This window comes from Dipodomys spectabilis, unplaced genomic scaffold (assembly GCF_019054845.1).
Source record: "Dipodomys spectabilis isolate Male_0828 unplaced genomic scaffold, ASM1905484v1 ptg000015l, whole genome shotgun sequence".
Taxonomy (NCBI): Eukaryota; Metazoa; Chordata; class Mammalia; order Rodentia; family Heteromyidae; genus Dipodomys; species Dipodomys spectabilis.
In genome coordinates, this window is record NW_024870692.1 from 14,328,011 (window position 1) to 14,348,151 (window position 20,141).

Genomic DNA, 20,141 nt, shown 5'->3' on the forward strand with positions numbered 1-20,141 from the left:
TAATGAAGTTGAAAAAAATAAACACACACATTCAATTCATTTAAAACAAGAAGTTATAGTTATAGTTTCTTCCCAGGTCTTACAGAACACAAAGCTAAGGATAAAAAATACAAAAATCAGATTAGATTAGATTAGATTAGAAGCCATAAAATAGTGACAAATTTTCTATAACTATGAACATACCTAATGTTCTCCTATACCAGGGTAAGTTAGTAATGTCTTTCTGTATTCTACAACCCATAAAGTTACCTTAAAAAACAACCTTAAAAAGCAACTTGTAAAAACAGGTGAGCTGGGTGCTGGTGGCTCATGCCTATAATCCTAGCTACTCAGGAGGCTGAGATCTAAGGATCAAGGTTCAAAGCCAGTCCAGGCAAGAAAGGCTATGAGACTCTTATCTCCAATAAACCATCAGAAAACCGGAAGTGGTGCTGTGGTTCAAGTGGTAGAGTGCTAGGCTAGCCTTGAGCTGAAGAACTGAGGGACAGCTCTCAGGCCCAGAGTTCAAGCCCCACAACAAACCAAAAAAAAAAAAAAAAAACAGGTGATAACTGAAAATTAACCTCACAGTGCTAGAGATTTCACAGACTTCAGAAAGGAAAAGTGACTCATGAAATATAATCTTAAAAAGGCACATGATATTTCTAAAAATACCTAGCTTTTAGAAAAAGGAATTATAAATCTTTCAGCTGTGAATTTTTCTAAACTCTAATTTGTTCTTACTTTTTTTTCCAGTACCCAATTTGAATTCAGAGCCTCAAGCTCACTCAGCTGGTGCTCTGTCACTTAAGCCATGCCTCCAATTAGGCTTGTTGTTAGTTATTTTGGAGATGGTATCTGGTGGACTTCTTCCCAAACTGGCTGTGAACACTAATCTTCCAGACCTCAGCCTCCTGAGTGGCTAGGACTAGAGGAATGGCCTGGGAATGTGGCTTATTGGTAGAGCGCTTGCCTAGCATGCATGAAGCCTTGGGCTCAATTCCTCAGAACCACATAAACAGAAAAGGCCAGAAGTGGTGCTGTGGCTCAAGTGAGAGAGCGCTAGCCTTGAGCTGATGAGGTACAGAGCCCAGGACCAGATTTCAAGCCCCATGACCAAAAAAAAAAAAATTACACCAAATGCTAAAAGAGGTATTTATTACATATTACCTGATACATAAAAATTTTATACTAAGACTAGAAATACTATGTATAAAAATAGCTTAATGCAGAAAGACAAAGCGATAAGCAGTAATTTATGATATGAAAGTGGTTTATATTTTTCCCAGGGCAAGTCATAAGTTTGAGCAATTGTGAATTTGAACACAGGAAGTATATGAGTTTGAACATTTGTGTTTGAACGTAGCAGTTACACTCACTTTGGCAGGACTCTAGTTCACTATTATTTTGTTTGTGTGCTTAAAATAGAGAAAGGGGGAAAAAAAAATCACAAGATCTCTAATGAGTACATACCTCAAAACTGACAGGCATATTTCGCTTCAGAGCAATTTCAAACACTAAGCTGATCTCGGATTTATTTGCATCTTTGTCATCTTCCATTTCTTTTCCTGATTCACCATTCTAAATCACCAAAAAAAGGATAATTTTAAATCCTGACTTTATAATAAACTTTAAAAACATATTCTAACTAGGAAGACCTAGCTAAAACATAAAAGCAACAACAGACCACAGACTGTACCTGGAAGCTTCTCAAGAAACCACAGTAATCAAAGGTTTTGCTGCCAGGCTTTTTGTTATTTGTAGAGGTATTTCGTGCTAAATTTGGAAATCTTTTACTCATCATACACTATTTTGAATTATCCTACATCCTTAAACCTATTCTCTTGTTAGAGATCTCTACCCACCTCCCACTCTACCCTAATTCCATACAATTCCTCTACTGCTGTTCTAACATGATCTATGAAGACCATATAACACAAAGTGTACTGTATACAAGTCTAGCTATTTAAGATCTGTCTGGCACTGGCACATAGCCACTTATTCCCTTATTTAACATTTACTTCTAGATGGTGTCATCTGTGCTGAGCACAGTATAAGTATTCTAGATACAAAGTGACAGAATTCCTGCTGTCAAAAGCTTATCATCTGGGGCTGGGAAGGTGGCTCAGTGGTAGAGTGTTTGTCTTGCATGTATGAGGCTCTGGGTTCAATTCCTGAGCACCACATAAACAGAAAAGGCCAGAAGTGGCATTGTGGCTCAAGAGGTAGAGTGCTAGCCTTGAGCTGAAGAGCTGAGGGACACCACTCAGGCCAAGAGTTCAGACCCCACAACTGACAAAAAAAAGAAAAAAAAAAGCTTGTCATCCAATTGAAAAACAGATAAATGGTTTAAGAGTTATAATCTAACTCTGATGTTAAAACAAAGTAGAAAGAGCAGCATGTTTGGGGAAAAAGAGTAATTGTAAAGATTCAACTGTTGAGTTTGAGTCCAGTAAGATATACCTCAATTGGAGGTACTATTTTTTTAATTATGTTTTTTATTGTGAAAATACTGTACAAAGGAGAGGTACTATTTTGATGTCCATGGAGAAAGTAGCTGAAACCATGAGAATAGGTGAAATTACCCAAGACTAGGCTCAATATCTCATTTATAACATAAAGTAGGACTCAAAAATCCATAAAGACTTCCATTACTTTAAATACCTTGCTTCTAGGCTGAACTCCCCAGGTAAACCCAAGTTTTGAAATGTAAAGCCCTCAAGGCAAGAATACATAAGTTCCTATTTAGTTACCTTGTTGTTTACCCAGCAGTAAGTCACCAGGTAATAGAAGCAAAGCTTAGCAGAGTATCACTCTAGTATTCTTCCCTTGCAGAACAGATAATTTCTGTTATCTACATTATGCGCTTATTTTCTGGTCAAGAATCCCTCTGGGAAAGCAGAAGTAAGACTGGTCTCATGCAGCAAGTACCCACCTGAGATTTTTCTGGAATCGGCTCATTCTGCAGTGCCTGAAGGGCTTTCATTGCAGCATTGTGTCTTGCAGCTTGTCGGGTCTTTCCTTCCCCAAAAAATTCATTATTTCCTACAGTGAGTTGAACATAAAAGATCTTGGGCATTGGACAATGGTACCTAAAACAAGAAAACAAAAATATTAGTGTTAGTTCAATAAAACCACTTTAAAATCATTAGTAAAATTTGTTTTAAGATATTACCAACTGCATAATGTACTATATATCCTCTAATCCTAATAAAACTTTAACCTCATGAATATATTTATGATAAAATTTGAGTCAATATCTGCAGAGAACAGTGCATATCGATTTCATGAAAACATACGGAATGCCACATTAAACAAAAGCAAATACAGTAAAAAAAAATTTTATTGAATCACAGAAGACTTCCTGCTGAGTTTTCAGATTTTAGTAGATGTGAGCTGAACATTCTGGAGCTGGGGATTAGGGGGGTGAAGGGAGACTAGCACAGAAGCTGGGAGTCAGACCATCCAGTGGACACTGTGCACATCACTACACTTTTAGCAGAAGACAATTCTCATCATAAACATAGGAGCAGGGAGCTGGATGAAGAGGAATAAGCATATCACAATGTAGAAAAGAATATGGAATGTATGCCAATTCTTTTCAAATATTTTTACTTAACATAGTAATTTACATATGAATAGAATAAAGTATGACATTTCAATAAATGCACCCAATGTGTAATAATCAGATCAGGGTAACTGGCACCTTATCACTCAGACATATATCATTTCTTTGTGCTGAAAATATCCCAAATGCTCCCTATTTAAAATATGCAATTAACTATTGTCAACTGTAGTTATCTTACTGTGATACCCAGAATACTAAAAGTTACTCCTCCTATCCAATTAAACTCCTTTCTAGGCTCTGTAACTACTATTCTATTTTCTGCACTTCCTTGACATAAATATATGTAAGAATGCATAGTATTTTTCTTCCAGTGCCTGATTTGTTTCACTTAACATAGGCCCCTGAATTCCATCTCTGTTGATCTATATAAAAGAATTGTATTCTTTTATCACTGAATAATATAGTCTATTATATTATATACCATCTTTTTGTGGTACTGAGGATTGAATTCTATACTTCAAACTTGCTAGGCAATTGCTTTATCACTTTAACTGTGCCTCCAGATTTTTGTTTTTTTTTAGTTTATCAGATAGGATCTCACTTCTTTTGTTTTTTTACCAGATCTGACTCAAATGATGATACTTCTGTCTCTACTGCCAGATACCTAGGATCGCAGGCCTGCATCACCATGTCCACCTTGTTTTCAAGAGGCTTAACTTTTGCCTAGGCAGTCTCAAACCAGGATTCTCCTATTCTTACCTAGGATTACATAGTATGGGCACCTCTCTCAGTTTACACATTTTCTTTATCATTCATCCATCAAATAAGCAACTAAGTCAATTCCAAATCATGGCTACCGTGAATAGTTGGGTAGTACACGTACAACGGTGATGTTCCTTGAACATACTAACTCCAGTTCCTCTTTTTATATACCCAGAAGTGGTATAGGTAGATTGTGTGGTAATTCTCTTTCTAGTTTTTGGAAACTTCCATATTTTCAATAACTGCATCAATGTATATTCCCACCAAGAGTGAGAAGTTCCCTTTTACTGCATTCTTGCCACCACTTATTGAGATGACATGGTGTCTCAATAAGGTTTTGATTTGCATTTCTCCGGTGACTACAGATGTTGAGCAAATGTTCAGGTCAATTCTTAAGAAGTATCATTATTAACAAATATCAAATTATTAAATAAAATATATTTAAGTTTCAACTGAAAAAAACTAGCAGATTTGTGTCTAATGAGACTGAGGCAGCAAAGTATGACTACAGCATTACAATAATACAGACATTAGAGGATAAGAGAGAATGAACAAGTACAAACCTAGAAGAAATTAAGTAAAACCAGGGACACCCCATCAGCAGTTCACAGCTATAATCCTAGATACTCAACAACATGGTGAGATTCAGAGGATCATGTTCCAAGGCCAGCCCCAGACAAAAAGTATAAAAGACAGCATCTTCAAAATAACCAGGAAAAAAGCTGAGCTAAAGGCATGGCTCAAGCAGTACAACACAAACCAAGCAACCGAAAGGCCCTGTAAACTTTAGCATAAGCAGAAAAAAAAATTATCATAATATAAAGGGAGGGAAAGGAGACAAAAACCAAGAAGACAGACAAAAAGAGGAAGAAAGAAAGAGAGGGAGAGAGAGAGAGAAGGAAGGAAGGAAGGAAGGAAGGAAGGAAGGAAGGAAGGAAGGAAGGAAGGAAGGAAGGAAGGAAGGAAGGGAGAAAGGAAGGAAGGAAGGAAGGAAGGAAGGAAGGAAGGAAACGAAAGAGGGGAGGGAGGGAAGGAGAGAAGGAAGGGAGGAAGGAAATTATTAATTTAGCCAGGCCTTGGTGGTTCACATCTATAATCCTAAACACTCAGGAGGTTGAGATATGAGGATTACAGTTTGAAGCCAGCCTATCTCCAATCATCTACTAGAAGAACTTGGAAGTAGTGCTGTGACTCAAGTGGTAGTGTGCTAGCCTTGAGCAAAAGAAGCTTAGCAACAGTGCCCAGATCCTAAGTTCAAGCCCCAAGTCTGGCAAAAAAAAAACAAAAAAAGTCTATTAATTCAACAAGTGGAGATGAACTGAACACATGGAGTGGCTTCTATATAGAAGGGAACTTTGACAAGAATAAAAAGATACACTACAGGGGCTGGGAAGGTGGCTCAGTGGTAGAGCTCTTGCCTTGCATGCCTGAGGCCCTGGGTTCCATTCCTCAGCACCACATAAGCAAAAAGAAAAAAGCCGGAAGTGGCGCTGTGGCTCAAGTGGTAGAGCGCTAGCCTTGAGCTGAATTGCTGAGGGACAGCGTCCAGGCCCAGAGTTCAGGCCCCACGACCGGACCCCCACAAAAAAAAAAAAAAAAAAAAATACACTACAGTGGAGAAGACAATAAAAGAAATATGTACAATATCTAATAGATGAAATATAAATAAGGGAGGTAAGTTTTAGATAAAGTAGATAAGGAAGGATTCATTGAGAAAATGACAACTGCATAAAGATCTAAAGTATGGGAGAGTAAACCATGTCAGTATCTGGGACCAGGCATCTTAAAAAGCGAAAATGGCAAGTACAATATGACCATATAACCTAATGCTAAGCAAAATGAACCCCAAGATAGGGATACAAGAGGTTTTATCTTTGTTAATATTTTTAATGTATTTATAATGTACTATATGATTTTTTTTGTTTCTTTTGTATGTCCTTTCCCCATGGTACAATCCCTGTTGCCACTGTATTTGATTCTGGTGCCCTGTATCTTGTATATACATTTTTCTAATTTGGTGAGGGGAAGGGAAATAACAAAATGCTGAAATAAGGATACAGGATGACCCATTGTAACAATGAGATGTACAAGACAGTATGTTGAAAACAAACTTTACAACTTTGTGGAAGTGGGGGTGGGGGGTGGGAGAGGGGAGGGAGGAGTTGGGGAGGTGGGAGAAAAAGGATGGTAGGGGAAATATAAAGGAGGGTGTAACAATGCTCCATAGGAAATGGACTCGTTACCTTGATCATGTAACTGTAACCCCTCTGTACAGTATCTTTACAATAAATAAATAAACATATATATATATATATATATATTACAAAGGTCCTGAGGCAGCATTATGCACACATGTTCAAATAACTCAAAGAAGGCTCATCTTGCTAGAGTTGAGAAGAGGAGGAAAGGAAAGCTAGAAGATGAAAAAGATGGTCAGATTTAGGCTTTCCCTAAAAATCATTTTAAAAGTCTGGCTATTACCCTGAGTGAAATGGCCTGCTATTCTGAGAAGAAAATAAACATTATTTACCTTACTCTGTAGAAGAATCATCTACTATGTTGAGGTCAGGCTGGAGGAGAACAATAGTGGAAGCAAGGATATCTAATTGTATACTACTGAGAAAGTACAGGGAAAGGTGATAGTGGCACAAACCAGAATCTGATAGTGAAAGTCAGAGAAGGTGTTGGAGTTTGCACAATTTTTTTTAATGTTTTTTATTGTGAATATTGTACAGAGGGGTTACAATCACATGAGCAAGATAATGAGTACATTTCTTATCAAGCATTGTTGCCTCCTCCTTTGTTTTTCCTCTACCATCCCTTCCCTCCCATCTCCACAACTACATTCCCCCGGCTCCCACTGGCCCCCCCCCCCCACTCTCCCCACCTAAATTGTAAAGTTTGTTTTTCGACATAGTGTCTTGTACATCTCATTCTTACAATGGGTCAACCTGTATCCCTATTTAAACAATTTGGTTTTATTCCTTCCACTCCCCAAATTATATCACCATCAAATACAGTGAAAATGGGGGTTATACCATGGAGGAGGGACATACAAAGCAACAAAAAAAAAATCACATGGTACCTTGTAAATAGGTTAGAAACAATAGCAAGAAAGAAAAACCACTTATGTCCTTATCTTGGGGTTCATTTCACTTAACATCATTTTATATGACCTTTTCTGCTCGTCTCAGACATATACTAGTTATTGCAAATAAGGGAAACCATGGGACCTATGTTTCTTTGGGCCTGGCTTACTTCACTTAATGTAATTTTTTCCAAGTCTTTCCATTTCCTAACAAATGGAGCAATGTCATTCTTTCTGATGGAAGCATAGAATTCCATTGTGTATATATACCACATTTTCAAATCAACAAAACAAAGAGTTGGTTCTTCGAAAAAATTAACAAAATTGACAGATCCTTAGCAAATCTTATCAGAAAAAGAAGAGTACACACCCAAATAAACTCAGAGATGAGAATGGAAACATCACCACAGAAACAACCAAGATCCAGAACATTATAAGGGAATACTCCTCAAACTTTTATGCTAGGGCTGGGAAGGTGGCTCAGTGGTAGAGCGCTTGCCTTGTATGCCTGAGGCCCTGGGTTCGATTCCTCAGCAACATATAAGCAAAAAGAAAAAAGTCAGAAGTGGTGCTGTGGCTCAAGTGGTAGAGCGCTAGCCTTGAGCTGAAGAGCTGAGGGACAGCACCCAGGCCCAGAGTTCAGGCCCCATGACCGGACCCCCCCCCCAAAAAAAAAAACACCTTTATGCTAATAAGTTTGAGAACCTGGGAGAAATGGAGGGTTTCCTAGCAAATATCAACATACCAAAACTAAACCAAGATAAGTTAAACCAACTTAACAGGCCCATATCAAGCACTGAAATAGAAACAGCAATAAGAGACCTCTCATCTAAGAAAAGCCCAGGACTGGATGGATTTACAGCGGAATTCTACAAGGCCTTCAAAGCAGAACTCACACCAATCCTCCTTCAGCTCTTCAATGAAATTGAAAGAGAAAATTCATTACCAAACTCTTTCTATGAAGCCATCATAACCCTCATCCCAAAACCAGACAGGGACTCATCAAAGAAAGAGAATTATAGATCCATTTATTTGATGAACATTGATGCAAAACTTCTCATCAAAATTTTGGCCAATAGACTTCAACAATTCATCCAAAATATCATACACCACAATCAAACAGGATTCATTTCAGGCATGCAAAGCTGGTTCAATATATGCAAATCAATTAATATAATTCATCACATCAACAAGAGCAAGGATAAGAACCACATGGTTATCTCAATACATGCAGAAAAAGCATTTGACAAGATCCAACACCCCTTTCTGATGAAGGCTCTGGAAAAACTAGGAATCCAGGGAACATTCCTCAATACAATAAAGGCTGTATATGACAAACCTACAGCCAGCATTATACTTAATGGCAAAAAGTTAAAGCCATTTCCTCTTAACTTAGGAATGAGACAAAGATGTCCACTCTCTCCACTTCTCTTCAATTTAATATTAGAATGCCTAGCTACAGCAATAAGACAAGATGCAAACATACAGGGGATCCAAATAGGGAAAGATGAAGTAAAACTCTCCCTCTTTGCAGATGACATGATCTTGTATTTAAAGAATCCCATGGACTCCACTCCCAAATTACTCGAGCTGCACAATTTTTTAAAGTGAAAATGGACTTACCTAAGGAATACCTATGGGTTATGAGAAATTATTCAAGGATTCGTAGGGTTATGGGAGTGAAAGCTGGAAGATAAAGAATCTGTTATGTAGACACTAAATACTGCATGTAAAGGGAACATTTGCTAGATGATAGGTATTAGCACCTCTGTTTTGGAGATGCTATATTATTAGATCTTACTAATTCTAATATATTCAAGTGGATACATCAAGGGGACAAATTAGATTTGTAAGACTGGATAATGAAGAAAGATGTCTAAGATAAAGATGAAATTTGGAAATGATCAATATAGAGATTATATTTAAAGTCATTAATACAATAACAAGTTGTGAAGGGAGGGAAAAAAGGAAAGCCAGGTAAGCATGGTGCTCTTTTTATAAAACAAGTATGCCAAGGAGGATAATTGTATCTAAGTTACTCAGAGGCTAAATGAAATGATGACAGAGAAATATGAACACTGAACACAGCAATTAAGCGAAATGAATAAGATCATTTCGATGCAATGGTGCATTGAAATGGCTGCTAATGAAATGGAACTGAAATGTCTGAAAAAGTAAGTTAGAAACATTTGCTAAAAAATGTTTCAAAATTGGGCTGGGAAGGTGGCTCAGTGGTAGAGTGCTTGCCTTGCATGCATGAGGCCCTGGGTTCAATTCCTTAGCACCACATAAGCAGAAAACGCTGGAAGTGGGGCTGAGGCTCACGTGGTAAAGCACTAGTCTACAGATCAAGAGGTGAGGGACAACGCCCAGGCCCAGAGTTCAGGACCCACGACCAACAAAAAAAAAAAAAAAAAAAGTTAAAAAAACATTTTTAAAAGTTTAAATAACTGTTAAATGATTAAAAGGCATCCAAGTAGTGGTATTCTACAGTCAATCTGAGACCAACTGAACAGAGCTCCCAGTGTAAGAATTTGCAGGGCAGATGAGACTAATCACTGAAGGTTTATTGAAGGTGAAGGACAAAAGATGTAGATTGGTATTGAAGATGCAGATTAGAGGCAATAATTGAAACCATGTCAGTGTATAAACACCTGGACCCTGTAAGTGTAAAGGAACCAAAGGGCCTAAGGCTAGGATCTGCTTAATGCCTATGATCAAAGTGCAGGGAAAACAATAGATGGCAATGAAGGGGATGAAAGAGGGTCAGAGTTAGAAAAGAAATTACAACAGATGTCAAGAAAAGAGGTAATTAGCAGTGTCAAATAAACTGGAGAAATCAGAGTATGAAAACTTAAATTTGCTATTTTAAAATCAATTTTCTTGGCTTACAGTTTTCTACTGTTTTACAATAAAGTATTTAAAATGAGTTTTTGTTATCTAGTCATACAATCTCATCTTTTAATTAAAAATATTTTAGAAATTAAAGAAAAAATCAATTGCACTAAAAGATTATTTTAATGTCTATAGACTAAAAAGAATTTAAAGTCTTTTGTTCTTTGATTATAATAACTAGGGTACTGAAATGCACAAGCCCACTTTACTAATTTTAGATCTTTAATGCAAAAATTTCAACAGACTAATATGAATAATGCAGATTATCTTCACTTTGTATCCCACAAAATTTAGTTTTCCCACCTCCACAGAACTTTATGCATATTTTAACAGACTCTATGAAACTTTAAAACAGACAGCCTGAAATCAGAAATTTACTCCTGAACCGATTCTACACAGTAAGCTTTCACCATAGAGCAAATGTTTACAATTAATTATAAACTTCTGAAAACAGAGGTCCACAACTGGAATGTTAGCAGACCTTTAACTATGGTAGAAGGAGTGGGCGCCACTCTAATCACTAAGGCCTGCTGACAATTACTAAACTCATTTCGGTTTGCCACAGAGACAAACAAAATTTCTGTTCATTATAACTTTACTGGAATATGATGTCATAACATAACCATACTGAAACAATCTGCTGATTTTCTTACCAAAATATTAATTGCATACTAAAGAGCCCTTAGGGCCTCTTCTCTTTTGGTCATCAAATATGGCTCTACACATGTGTATGTGTATGCATACATGCTGATATGTATGTATATACATTAAATCACATAAATATCAGAGGAAAAATTAAGTACCTTTTAGTTCTGACATAAAAAGCAAAGTATTCTAGCACTAACAACAGGAAATACCAAAACCGGACGCCTGACTTATTTCATTCCAGTTTCACTTCATCCTCCCACTTAACAATGATTCTTAATAATATACCCCACGTGGTTTGAATAGCTATCACATCTTCTCACAACATTATGACAATTAAGATTAGCCAGAGCACTCTGATTAATGGCCTCCAGACTGAGTTACAGGAGAGATGATGCAGAATGCTTCATCACATAGAGCACTGTGTGTCAAGGTCCTTGATTCCAAGTATTTATTTCCTTCGCTAAAGAAACACCCAGTTTATTAACTTTAGAGACTGGTATATTCTATTTAATGACGTTCTGTTTTTATTTCTAACATGAAGCTCACTTTTGGTAAAATATCTAGAAAACAACAAATTAGTATATATTTAACTGTTTATATATAAAATGGGGGGGGGGCCACTCTGAAGTTGAAACTCAGGGCTTCATACGTGGTTAGGTAGGTACTTTACCACTTGGTTTGAGTTACATCTCCAGCCCTTTTTGCTCTGGCTATTTTTGAGAAAGGGTCTTGCTTTCTGCATTGGCCAGTCTGGACAGCAATCCTATTTACGCTTCTTGCAGTAGCTAGGGTAACAAATGTGTATCACTGTGCCCTGCTGTTTCTGTTTAGATGAGGTCTCATGAACTTTGTTTGCCCAAGCTGGAATCCAAGGGCAATCCTCCCAATCTCACTCTCACTCATAGCTAGGATTACATGTTTGGGTCACTACACTCAGCCGAACATAGCTATTCTTGAATGATTTTCAATTAGAATTATGTGGTAAAAGCTTAGATTCCCATACTGTTACTCCTGTTAAAAGATGAACTATGAAAACCGCTTCTAGGTTTATTTTTGCCAGTTCCAGGGTTTAAAGTCAGTGAGACTCTCCTTATTTGTTTTCCTTTATCCATGACTGACACTCTACCACCTGAACCATGCCTCTTTTTGCAGATTAACTGGGGAATCTCTTGTGACTTTTCTTTCGGGACTGGTTTCAAACTGCAAAACCCCAGATCTCATCCTTCTGAGTAACTAGGATTACAGGTTTGAGTCACCTGTGCTGAGCTCTTCCAGGTTATTAATAGGTCAAATGATTTCTCCAACCCACTACCTTGAAAGTATAGTCCCACTTTTCAGAGAATCATTTTTAGTGCTAGTTAAGAATACAGATTCCTTCATCTGCTGCATGAAGAGTCCAGGGGATGGAAATAGAATCTTAGGTTGCCCTAGTGACTTTTGCATACTGAAGGTCTAGAAGTCCTGCAACAAATCTCATCACATTTTCATACATGAGGGTCTATGCAACGGACAGTTGCTTCAAACACCATTCAAAGGAGACATCATATGCACTCTTTATAGCACAATTGTTTATATATTTGTTTCTCATTCAGTTCTGGGGGACTCCTGTCAGACTAGGAGTCCCCCAGGTCCCCTTCCCCTAAATGAAAGTCCACAATTACACATCAGACATGCTCTTCGATGACTGCTGAAACAGAACTCCACAAGGAATTCTTGCATTCCTAAAAGAATATTGAACCCAAAATAGACACAACTAAGTAACACCAAATGAGAAGTCAGAATGATAGCATTAAAAGCCACTCTGCCTAAGTCTAAATTTTACAATGGCTGCATTCAAGGTGTTTTTTAAAGCATAGGTGCCCCCCCTTTCTGCTAGAAATCATACAAACAAGTATTTTTAAAAGCTTTACATAAAAGCTTCCTTTCTTTATATTCCCCCCCAAAGTCTTTAAATTTCACCTATCCTTGAGATACATAAAACAATACGATGAAAAAGGTTAGATATTTGCTTCCTTTGAGTTAATGCTTCACATTCCTCATACAGTTTTGTTTTTTACATGAAAGGAAGACTTTCTATTCACTTCTATTTGGTAGTTAATAACAATGTTCTACACCATATACCCTTGCCAACCCTCCGTAAAGTTACTTCACTCAATACCTTCTTTCCAAACTCCTTTTGCATTATCTTTCTAAACAACTAAAACCCATTTGTCCTCACTATCATTCTGTGAGTGCTTAATTCTCCAACATCTTGACTTTGCAAAGTATCATTTTTACAAGGTGAGAAAGATATATTCCAAATAATATTAGGACATTTTTTACAAAATTGAAAAATAGTTGCTTCATTTTATTTGATAGCATTACTCATAAATTTGCAGTAAAACTCAAACATCCGTAACTCCTCTACAGGTTTATGTCCTAAAATATATGAAAATGTTATCTTCTGATCTTACAGGGAAAGGCTGTGGATTCTGCATTTATTTCTAAAATGACTGAAAACAGAAAGGTTACTTAACCTTTCTATTTCACAGTTTACTTCTCTGTAAAATATTCATAGAGTCTATAGTTAAAGAATTTTAAAGGCTAAAACTTAGAATTCAAATGACATGATGATTATTTTGACTCTCTGAACACTTTCTGGCACTGCTAAGCCAAATTCTTTCTCTTGCAACAGAAAAATAACAAGTTTTATCAGAAAGCTATAAAATAGCCTTGGCATATTTTCAAACTTGTACATATACAAAATGTCTAGATAGACAGCTCTTTCTTCACATCTATAAAATTTTAAAACATATCTTCAATGGAATCTGAGTGTTGATTCTTGAAAAATTCCAAATATTAGGAGTGATTTGAAAAGATTCGTGGACAGCTGAAAATAAATCTTAACAGAGAAATAAGGATATTTTGTTCTATTTGGAGAAATGCTTTCTTATGTTTTAAACACCTAGGAAAAAATGTAGAAAGACAAACACTGAAATCTGGCATGGGTTGTCTGAAGTGATAAGTAATAAATAACAATCTTTTCTTTCATAATTTCAACTTTTTAAAAATAACTGGCTATAGTAGGGTAAAAATGGAAGGAAATATTTAGCTGAAGCAAATTTAGTCTTTGTCCAAACAAAGGCAAATCCAATCCAATCAATTAGCTGGATGACTTATATAACTTAGACTATGAGCCAAGAGAATGAAGTCCTTGCACTTTGTCACTGGCACCACTACCTCGATCAGGACTATGGAAAGCAAAGCATGTTATCAAAGAGCCTCAGTCCTGTAAACAAACAACCACCACCACCCCTCAATACTGAATTCTATCCAACAGAAACCTTCTCTTGAGAGAAATCTAGATAAATCAACCTCACCATCACCAATATCATAATTAGGGCAAAAATATACAAAGCACTAGCTATATGCCAGATGCTATGCTAAGCATTTAAATACCAATCTCATTCCATCTCCATTCAACTCACAACTTCATTTTACAGATGAGAAAATTGAAGTATAAAGATGTTAAGTAAGTTTCCGAAGGCCACCCAACTTGAGCCACCTACTGAATCCAGCCAGTCTCAGTCCCAAACCCATATTCCTAACCACTATGCTGCATCAACTGGATAAACTGCACAAGTGCTAGCTATAAACTCCACAGAAGCCGTGTAGGACTTGAAGTGTCAGGGCTGCTCAAGTAAACTAAACTTAAATAGATCTGGCAGATTCAGAGTCTTTGTAAGCCAGTGTCACAAGCAAGATGTCAGTTACCTAGGGGAATACAGTGAACCCAACAGGCCTAACTGATTCACATTCTACAAATCTTCTGGTTCATCTTTTGTCTTAATCCACCTTTCTGAATCCACCTTTCTGAAGTGTTGCATTGCTTTCTACAATTTAGTTTTCCTAGTCACTTTGGTATACACTTCCAAAAGAATACTAAATAGCAGCTGATAAAGACATTCATGTCTTGAGTTTTACTTTATTCGAACACAACTAGTATAACCCCATTAAGTATATGCTGACTATCAGAATGGGGGAAAGGCAGAACTGTGTGTACACATACTGTATATTTTTGTTATTCTGCAATGGTAAGGAAATATTCAATGTTTATAGTATACTGACTTTTCAAGGCCAAGAACAGATTTGTGTGTGGGCACACACGCTTATGAATGCAAGCCAGACCTGGGTCTTGCACTGCCCCTGACCTTTTTTCCTCAAGGCTAGCATTCTACCACACTTAAACCACTTCCAGCTTTTTTGGTGCTTAATTGGATATAAGAGTCTTGTGGTCTTTCTTGCCCAGGTTGCCTTTGAACAGCAATCCTCAGATCTCAGCCTCCTAACTAGCTAGGATTATAGGCATAAACCACTGGCAACTGGCAAGAATAGATTTTTTTTAACATCTTTTCAGCATCGTTAGACAGTAATAACTTTCAATTTTCATCTTTTACTGAAGTTCATTAACTTACTTCTAACAACTTTATGTTTATGAAATCCTAGCTGGTTATGATTATTATTCCTTCAATGTATAACCAAATTCTGTTGACCAAATTTTAATTAAAATGCCATATTTCTTTGTTCGTTTTTTTTAATTTTTATTTTCTTGTAAAGATGCTGTACAGAGGGGTTACAATTACATCAGTAAGGAAATGAGTACATTTCTTGTTGAGCATTGTTACTCCTCCTTCGTTTTACTCCTATTATTCCTTCCCTTCCTTACTTCCCCCATACCTCCCCCCAAGTTGTAAACGTTCATTTCCAATATAGTGTCTTGTGAGTATCATTGCTGCAATATGAATAGTATTGACATCCTCTTTTTTTTTTGGTCGGTTGTGGAGTTTGAACTCTGGGCTTGGGCACTCTCCCTGTGCTCCTCAGCTCAAGGCAAGCGCTCTACCGCTTGAGCCACAGTGCCACTTCCGGTTTTCTAGTCGTTTATTGGAGATAAGAGTCTCACGGACTTTCCTGCCCAGGCTGGCTTTGAACCACGATCCTCAGATCTCAGCCTCCTGAGTAGCTAGGATTACAGGTATGAGCCACCAGTGCCTGGCTGACATCCTCTTTTTTTAAACTGGTATTGTTAAATTAGATCCCATTTGTTCTCAATGGCCCAAAACACTTTATGTTTTACAGAAATTCAATAAAACTCTCTGTGAACTCATCTGAACTAGTTGTATTTCTTCAGAGTGGCAGAAATGATAGAGGTGGCTTATTCTGTTATTACTTATTCTATTACTTCTAAGGTAATGAAATCTTTTTCTTTTTCTTCTGGTCTCAGCCTGGTAACTTATACATTCCTACAAAATTAACCAGTTCATTCAGATTCTAAAATTGTTTTTATCAGGAATTGTACAATGAAGTCCATGTATGAGAATGTTTACTTTCTCTTTGCAACTGCAGTTCCCATTCCACCATCCATTAGCAGGCCATATTCTGCTTATTTGTGGTTAAAACCCATATTTCCTTACTTTGCATTTACATAGACCTCTAGGTATTCCTAAGAACAACATATTGGATGGCAAATATTCTATCATTCTAGGTAGTAATTAAATATTGTGCATTCATTTTCTTTCTCAAACTTACTATTTTTCTAATTTCTTGTGTTGAATATTGGGCTTATTTTCATAATATCATTATTAATGTAGATTCACAGTTAATAAATTTGCTTCTCTTAGGATTTATTTTGTTTGCACTGTAATACTCTCAAGAGAGAAACGTACTAGTGTTTTCTAAATATGCTTGGCAATGAAGCCTGTTTTAATAATCCATCATGTGTATCTATGAAACTTATCTTGGCATACACTACTGTAGGGATTTTGACTAGGGTAAGAATCTGAATTCTGCAGCACTTTAATATATTTAAAGCTTTTATTCAAAAAAATAGAGCCAATTTTTTAAATTTCTTTATATTTTAAGAAATGATGATGAAAGCTGGGCAGCAGTTGCTCACAACTGTAATCCTATCTACTCAGAAGGCTGAGATCTGAAGATTGAAGTTCAAAGCCAGCCCAGGCAGGAAAGTCTGTGACACTCTTATTTCCAATTAACTACCAAAAAAACAGAAATGGCGCTGTGGCTCAAGTGGCAGAGCACTTGCCTTAAGCTAAAGAGCTCAGGGACAGCACCCAGGCCAATAGTTCAAGCCCCATGACAGAAAGAACGAAAGAAGGAAAGAAAGAAGGAAGGAAGGAAGGAGGAAGGAAGGCAGGCAGGCAGGCAGGCAGGCAGGCAGGCAGGCAGGCAGACAGACACAGAACTTCTTACAAACTTACAGTAAATAAATACTGAAGGGCTGGGAAGGTGGCTCAGTGATAGAGCGTTTGCCTTGCATGCTTGAGGCCCTGGGTTCGATTCCTCAGCACCACATAAGCAGAAAAAAAAAGCCGGAAGTGGCACTGTGGCTCAAGTGGTAGAGTGCCAGCCTTGAGCTGAAGAGCTGAGGGACAGCGCCCAGGCCCAGAGTTCAGGCCTCACGAACAGACCCAAAAAAAATAATAAAAAAAAAATAAATACTAAAAAGATTTTTAGATTTAGAGCAAAATTAACTTGATTTAACTTATAACCACTAGATATATCACTGTGGGCAAAAAGTTTTATGTTCTACAGGACTCGTAAGTATTATGAATGGTTTTGCCAATGCCAACCATCTCAACCTTATTCAAGTGGAAAGCGAAGCAGAAATAATTGTTTGCTTCCCAAACATAACAGCATAGCTATGTATTTACTTAGAGAAAATTTCTGTATGTATTTGTATGTATATGTATGTGTTGTTTTTTGGGGGGTTTTTCTGTCAGTTGTGGGGCTTGAACTCTGGGCCTGAGTGCTGTCCTTCAGCTCTTCAGCTCAAGGCTAGCACTCTAGCACTTGAGCCACAGTGCCACTTCCGGCTTTTTCTGCTTATGTGTAGCTGAGGATTCGAACCAAGGGCCTCATACATGCAAGACAAGCGCTCTACCACTGAGCCACCTTCCCAGCCCCTGTATATGTATGTGTGTATGTATGTGTCTGTTCATAGTCTGCACAAAAACCGTTGTTAAAATTTTTTAAAGAAATACAATTTCAAGTTTTCAATACATGTTCACTAAATTCTACATGTGTAAAATCTAATACATATTTCTATGTGTTAAGAACATTATATAGAAACTATGGCTTTTCTTTCTTTAGTTCTAAGAATATTTCTGTAACTCAGTTCTATCTCTGGTTAAGGATGCTTTGAAATTGTTTTTTAAAAGTCACTAGCTTAGTAAAGATTTTAAGTCCTTTCCAGTAACAAAATGATTCATGAAAAGAGCCCTTTAAAATTTTTTTAAAAAACTTGAAATACTGTTTTCCCATTATTTAAGCCTATAAGCTCATATTGAGAAGTTTTTCTAAAATATAAAAAAATGGAAGCATACATATACAAATATATTAACTACATTTTAAAAAGAGGTTTTATGTCTTTTAAGACAAGTAAATGCATAATTATGTTTTCACTTGAATCTTACTTGAGCTCCAGAAATTGTTTGCTTTGTTACAATGTCCAACCCAGACATCTCTTCCAGTGCTTTTGCTGATCAGAATTAGCTATCAACTTTGGATGCATGCCCATGGAAAATGCTCCCAAAAGTAACACAGAGACATTACATCAACTGTACTACAGAAAGATTAATGTGCTTTGTTTGGAAATGCAAACACTAATTACACTTACTGCATTCTTCTAGCATTTTTTGTCTCTTTCACCCACATCTAAGCAAATGTGGTTGTACATCTGCATATAGTTTAATAACAATAATGTGTAAGTTAATAGATATCCATTGGAATATAAAAAGTTCACTTGGCTTTTTCCCAGCTAATTGTTTTTACAGCTTGATTTCACTTTATGTATTAGCAGCATTCATAAAAAAAAGTTTACATAAAGCAAATATTTTCATACTAAATCCCATTTTCCCACTGTTACTCAATATTAAACCTTGAGTTATACTTCTATATGAAAATGTTGAGTTATATTTTTATATGAAAATGTGTTGGCTCCAACACATCATAAAAATTATAATTAAAAGTTTAAACATGAATGCCAAAGAATAGGTACATTTAATCAATTATTTTATCCTGTCACTTATGTGTTTCATACTCTTGCATTCAGTAGGAGATACATCTTTCAAATAACAACCATGAACTTTAAAAGTAACTTAATAAGGGCTTAAAGTAGAAATACAATTGTGTAGCTAGAATTACTTCATTTAAATATGCTGTCAAATTTCAGGTACTACAAGTGGTCTGACATTATCAGCAATAATCATTCAAAGAAAGTTCATGAGACTACTATCTCTAAGACAAAAAAAAAAAAGTGGGAGGAGTAGAGTTGTGGCTCAAGTGGTAGAATGCTACCTTGAGCAAAAAAGCTCAGTAATAGCCTCCTGACCCTGATTTTAAGACCCCAGGACTGGCAGAACTAGAAAAAGGAAAAAACAAAAAACATGGCAACAAGCATATTGGTAAAGATGCCATATTGATATGAGTCTGACCACCACACACAGGAAGTGATCAAATACATTAGAAGTTTTGTAAGATTAACAGTTCCCACTTCCAGTTACAACAGGTTATTCCTACTCACAATAGAGAAAAAACTGTATTTATCACATGTTTTTGTTATTTTTGTTTGTTTGTTGCTTTTTGTTTTTGACACAGCATCTTGCTCAGATTAATCTAGAGCTCACTATGTAGTCCACTCTAGCCTGGAACTCACAATCATCCTGATTAAGGCTCCTGTGGTGTTCTGAGACTATAGAGAAGAGCCACCATACTTGACTCCTGTAAATTCTTATATATGGGCAAAGCTGTTTTTAAGGATAATTTGAAGTCAGTCATGATACTTTAGTAATTTCCAAAAGCAGATGTTCACATGAATTAGTAAAGAACCACAGGAAAGCAATGAACTGGGCTTGAGGATCAGTTCAGACCTTTATTAGTGTGCAAGCCTGACCAAGATAAACATGGTGCCAGAACACAGAAGGCTCAGGAAATAAGCTGTTTGTCTTCCTTCTTGGATATTCCAAAGTATTTCTATAATGCTTCAGCAACCTCTCATGCTTTTTGTTATTGCCCCATAAATAATGACCTTAAGCTACCAGCTCCTCAAAGAAGACCAGAGAGAGCAGGCACTGCTACTCCTTTGGGGGAGATCCAGGAAGGATGAGTCAGGTGGACAGAGCTCTAGCCTTTCATCTCATACTC

At 36.8% G+C, this 20,141-nt stretch overlaps 1 protein-coding gene across 4 annotated transcripts in view; it reads right to left on the bottom strand.

Annotated features, from left to right (window-relative positions):
- Stau2 (staufen double-stranded RNA binding protein 2) overlaps nucleotides 1–20,141 on the bottom strand; it is a 266,184-nt gene that overhangs the window by 177,128 nt on the left and 68,915 nt on the right. For all 4 annotated transcript variants that reach the window (XM_042665978.1, XM_042665969.1, XM_042665994.1 and 1 more), the window contains 2 exons: nucleotides 2,915–3,071; nucleotides 1,453–1,560 (listed from right to left, as the gene is read on the bottom strand). In XM_042665978.1, the coding sequence (XP_042521912.1) occupies nucleotides 1,453–1,560; nucleotides 2,915–3,071 (265 nt within the window). The remainder of the gene's footprint in view (nucleotides 1–1,452; nucleotides 1,561–2,914; nucleotides 3,072–20,141) is intronic.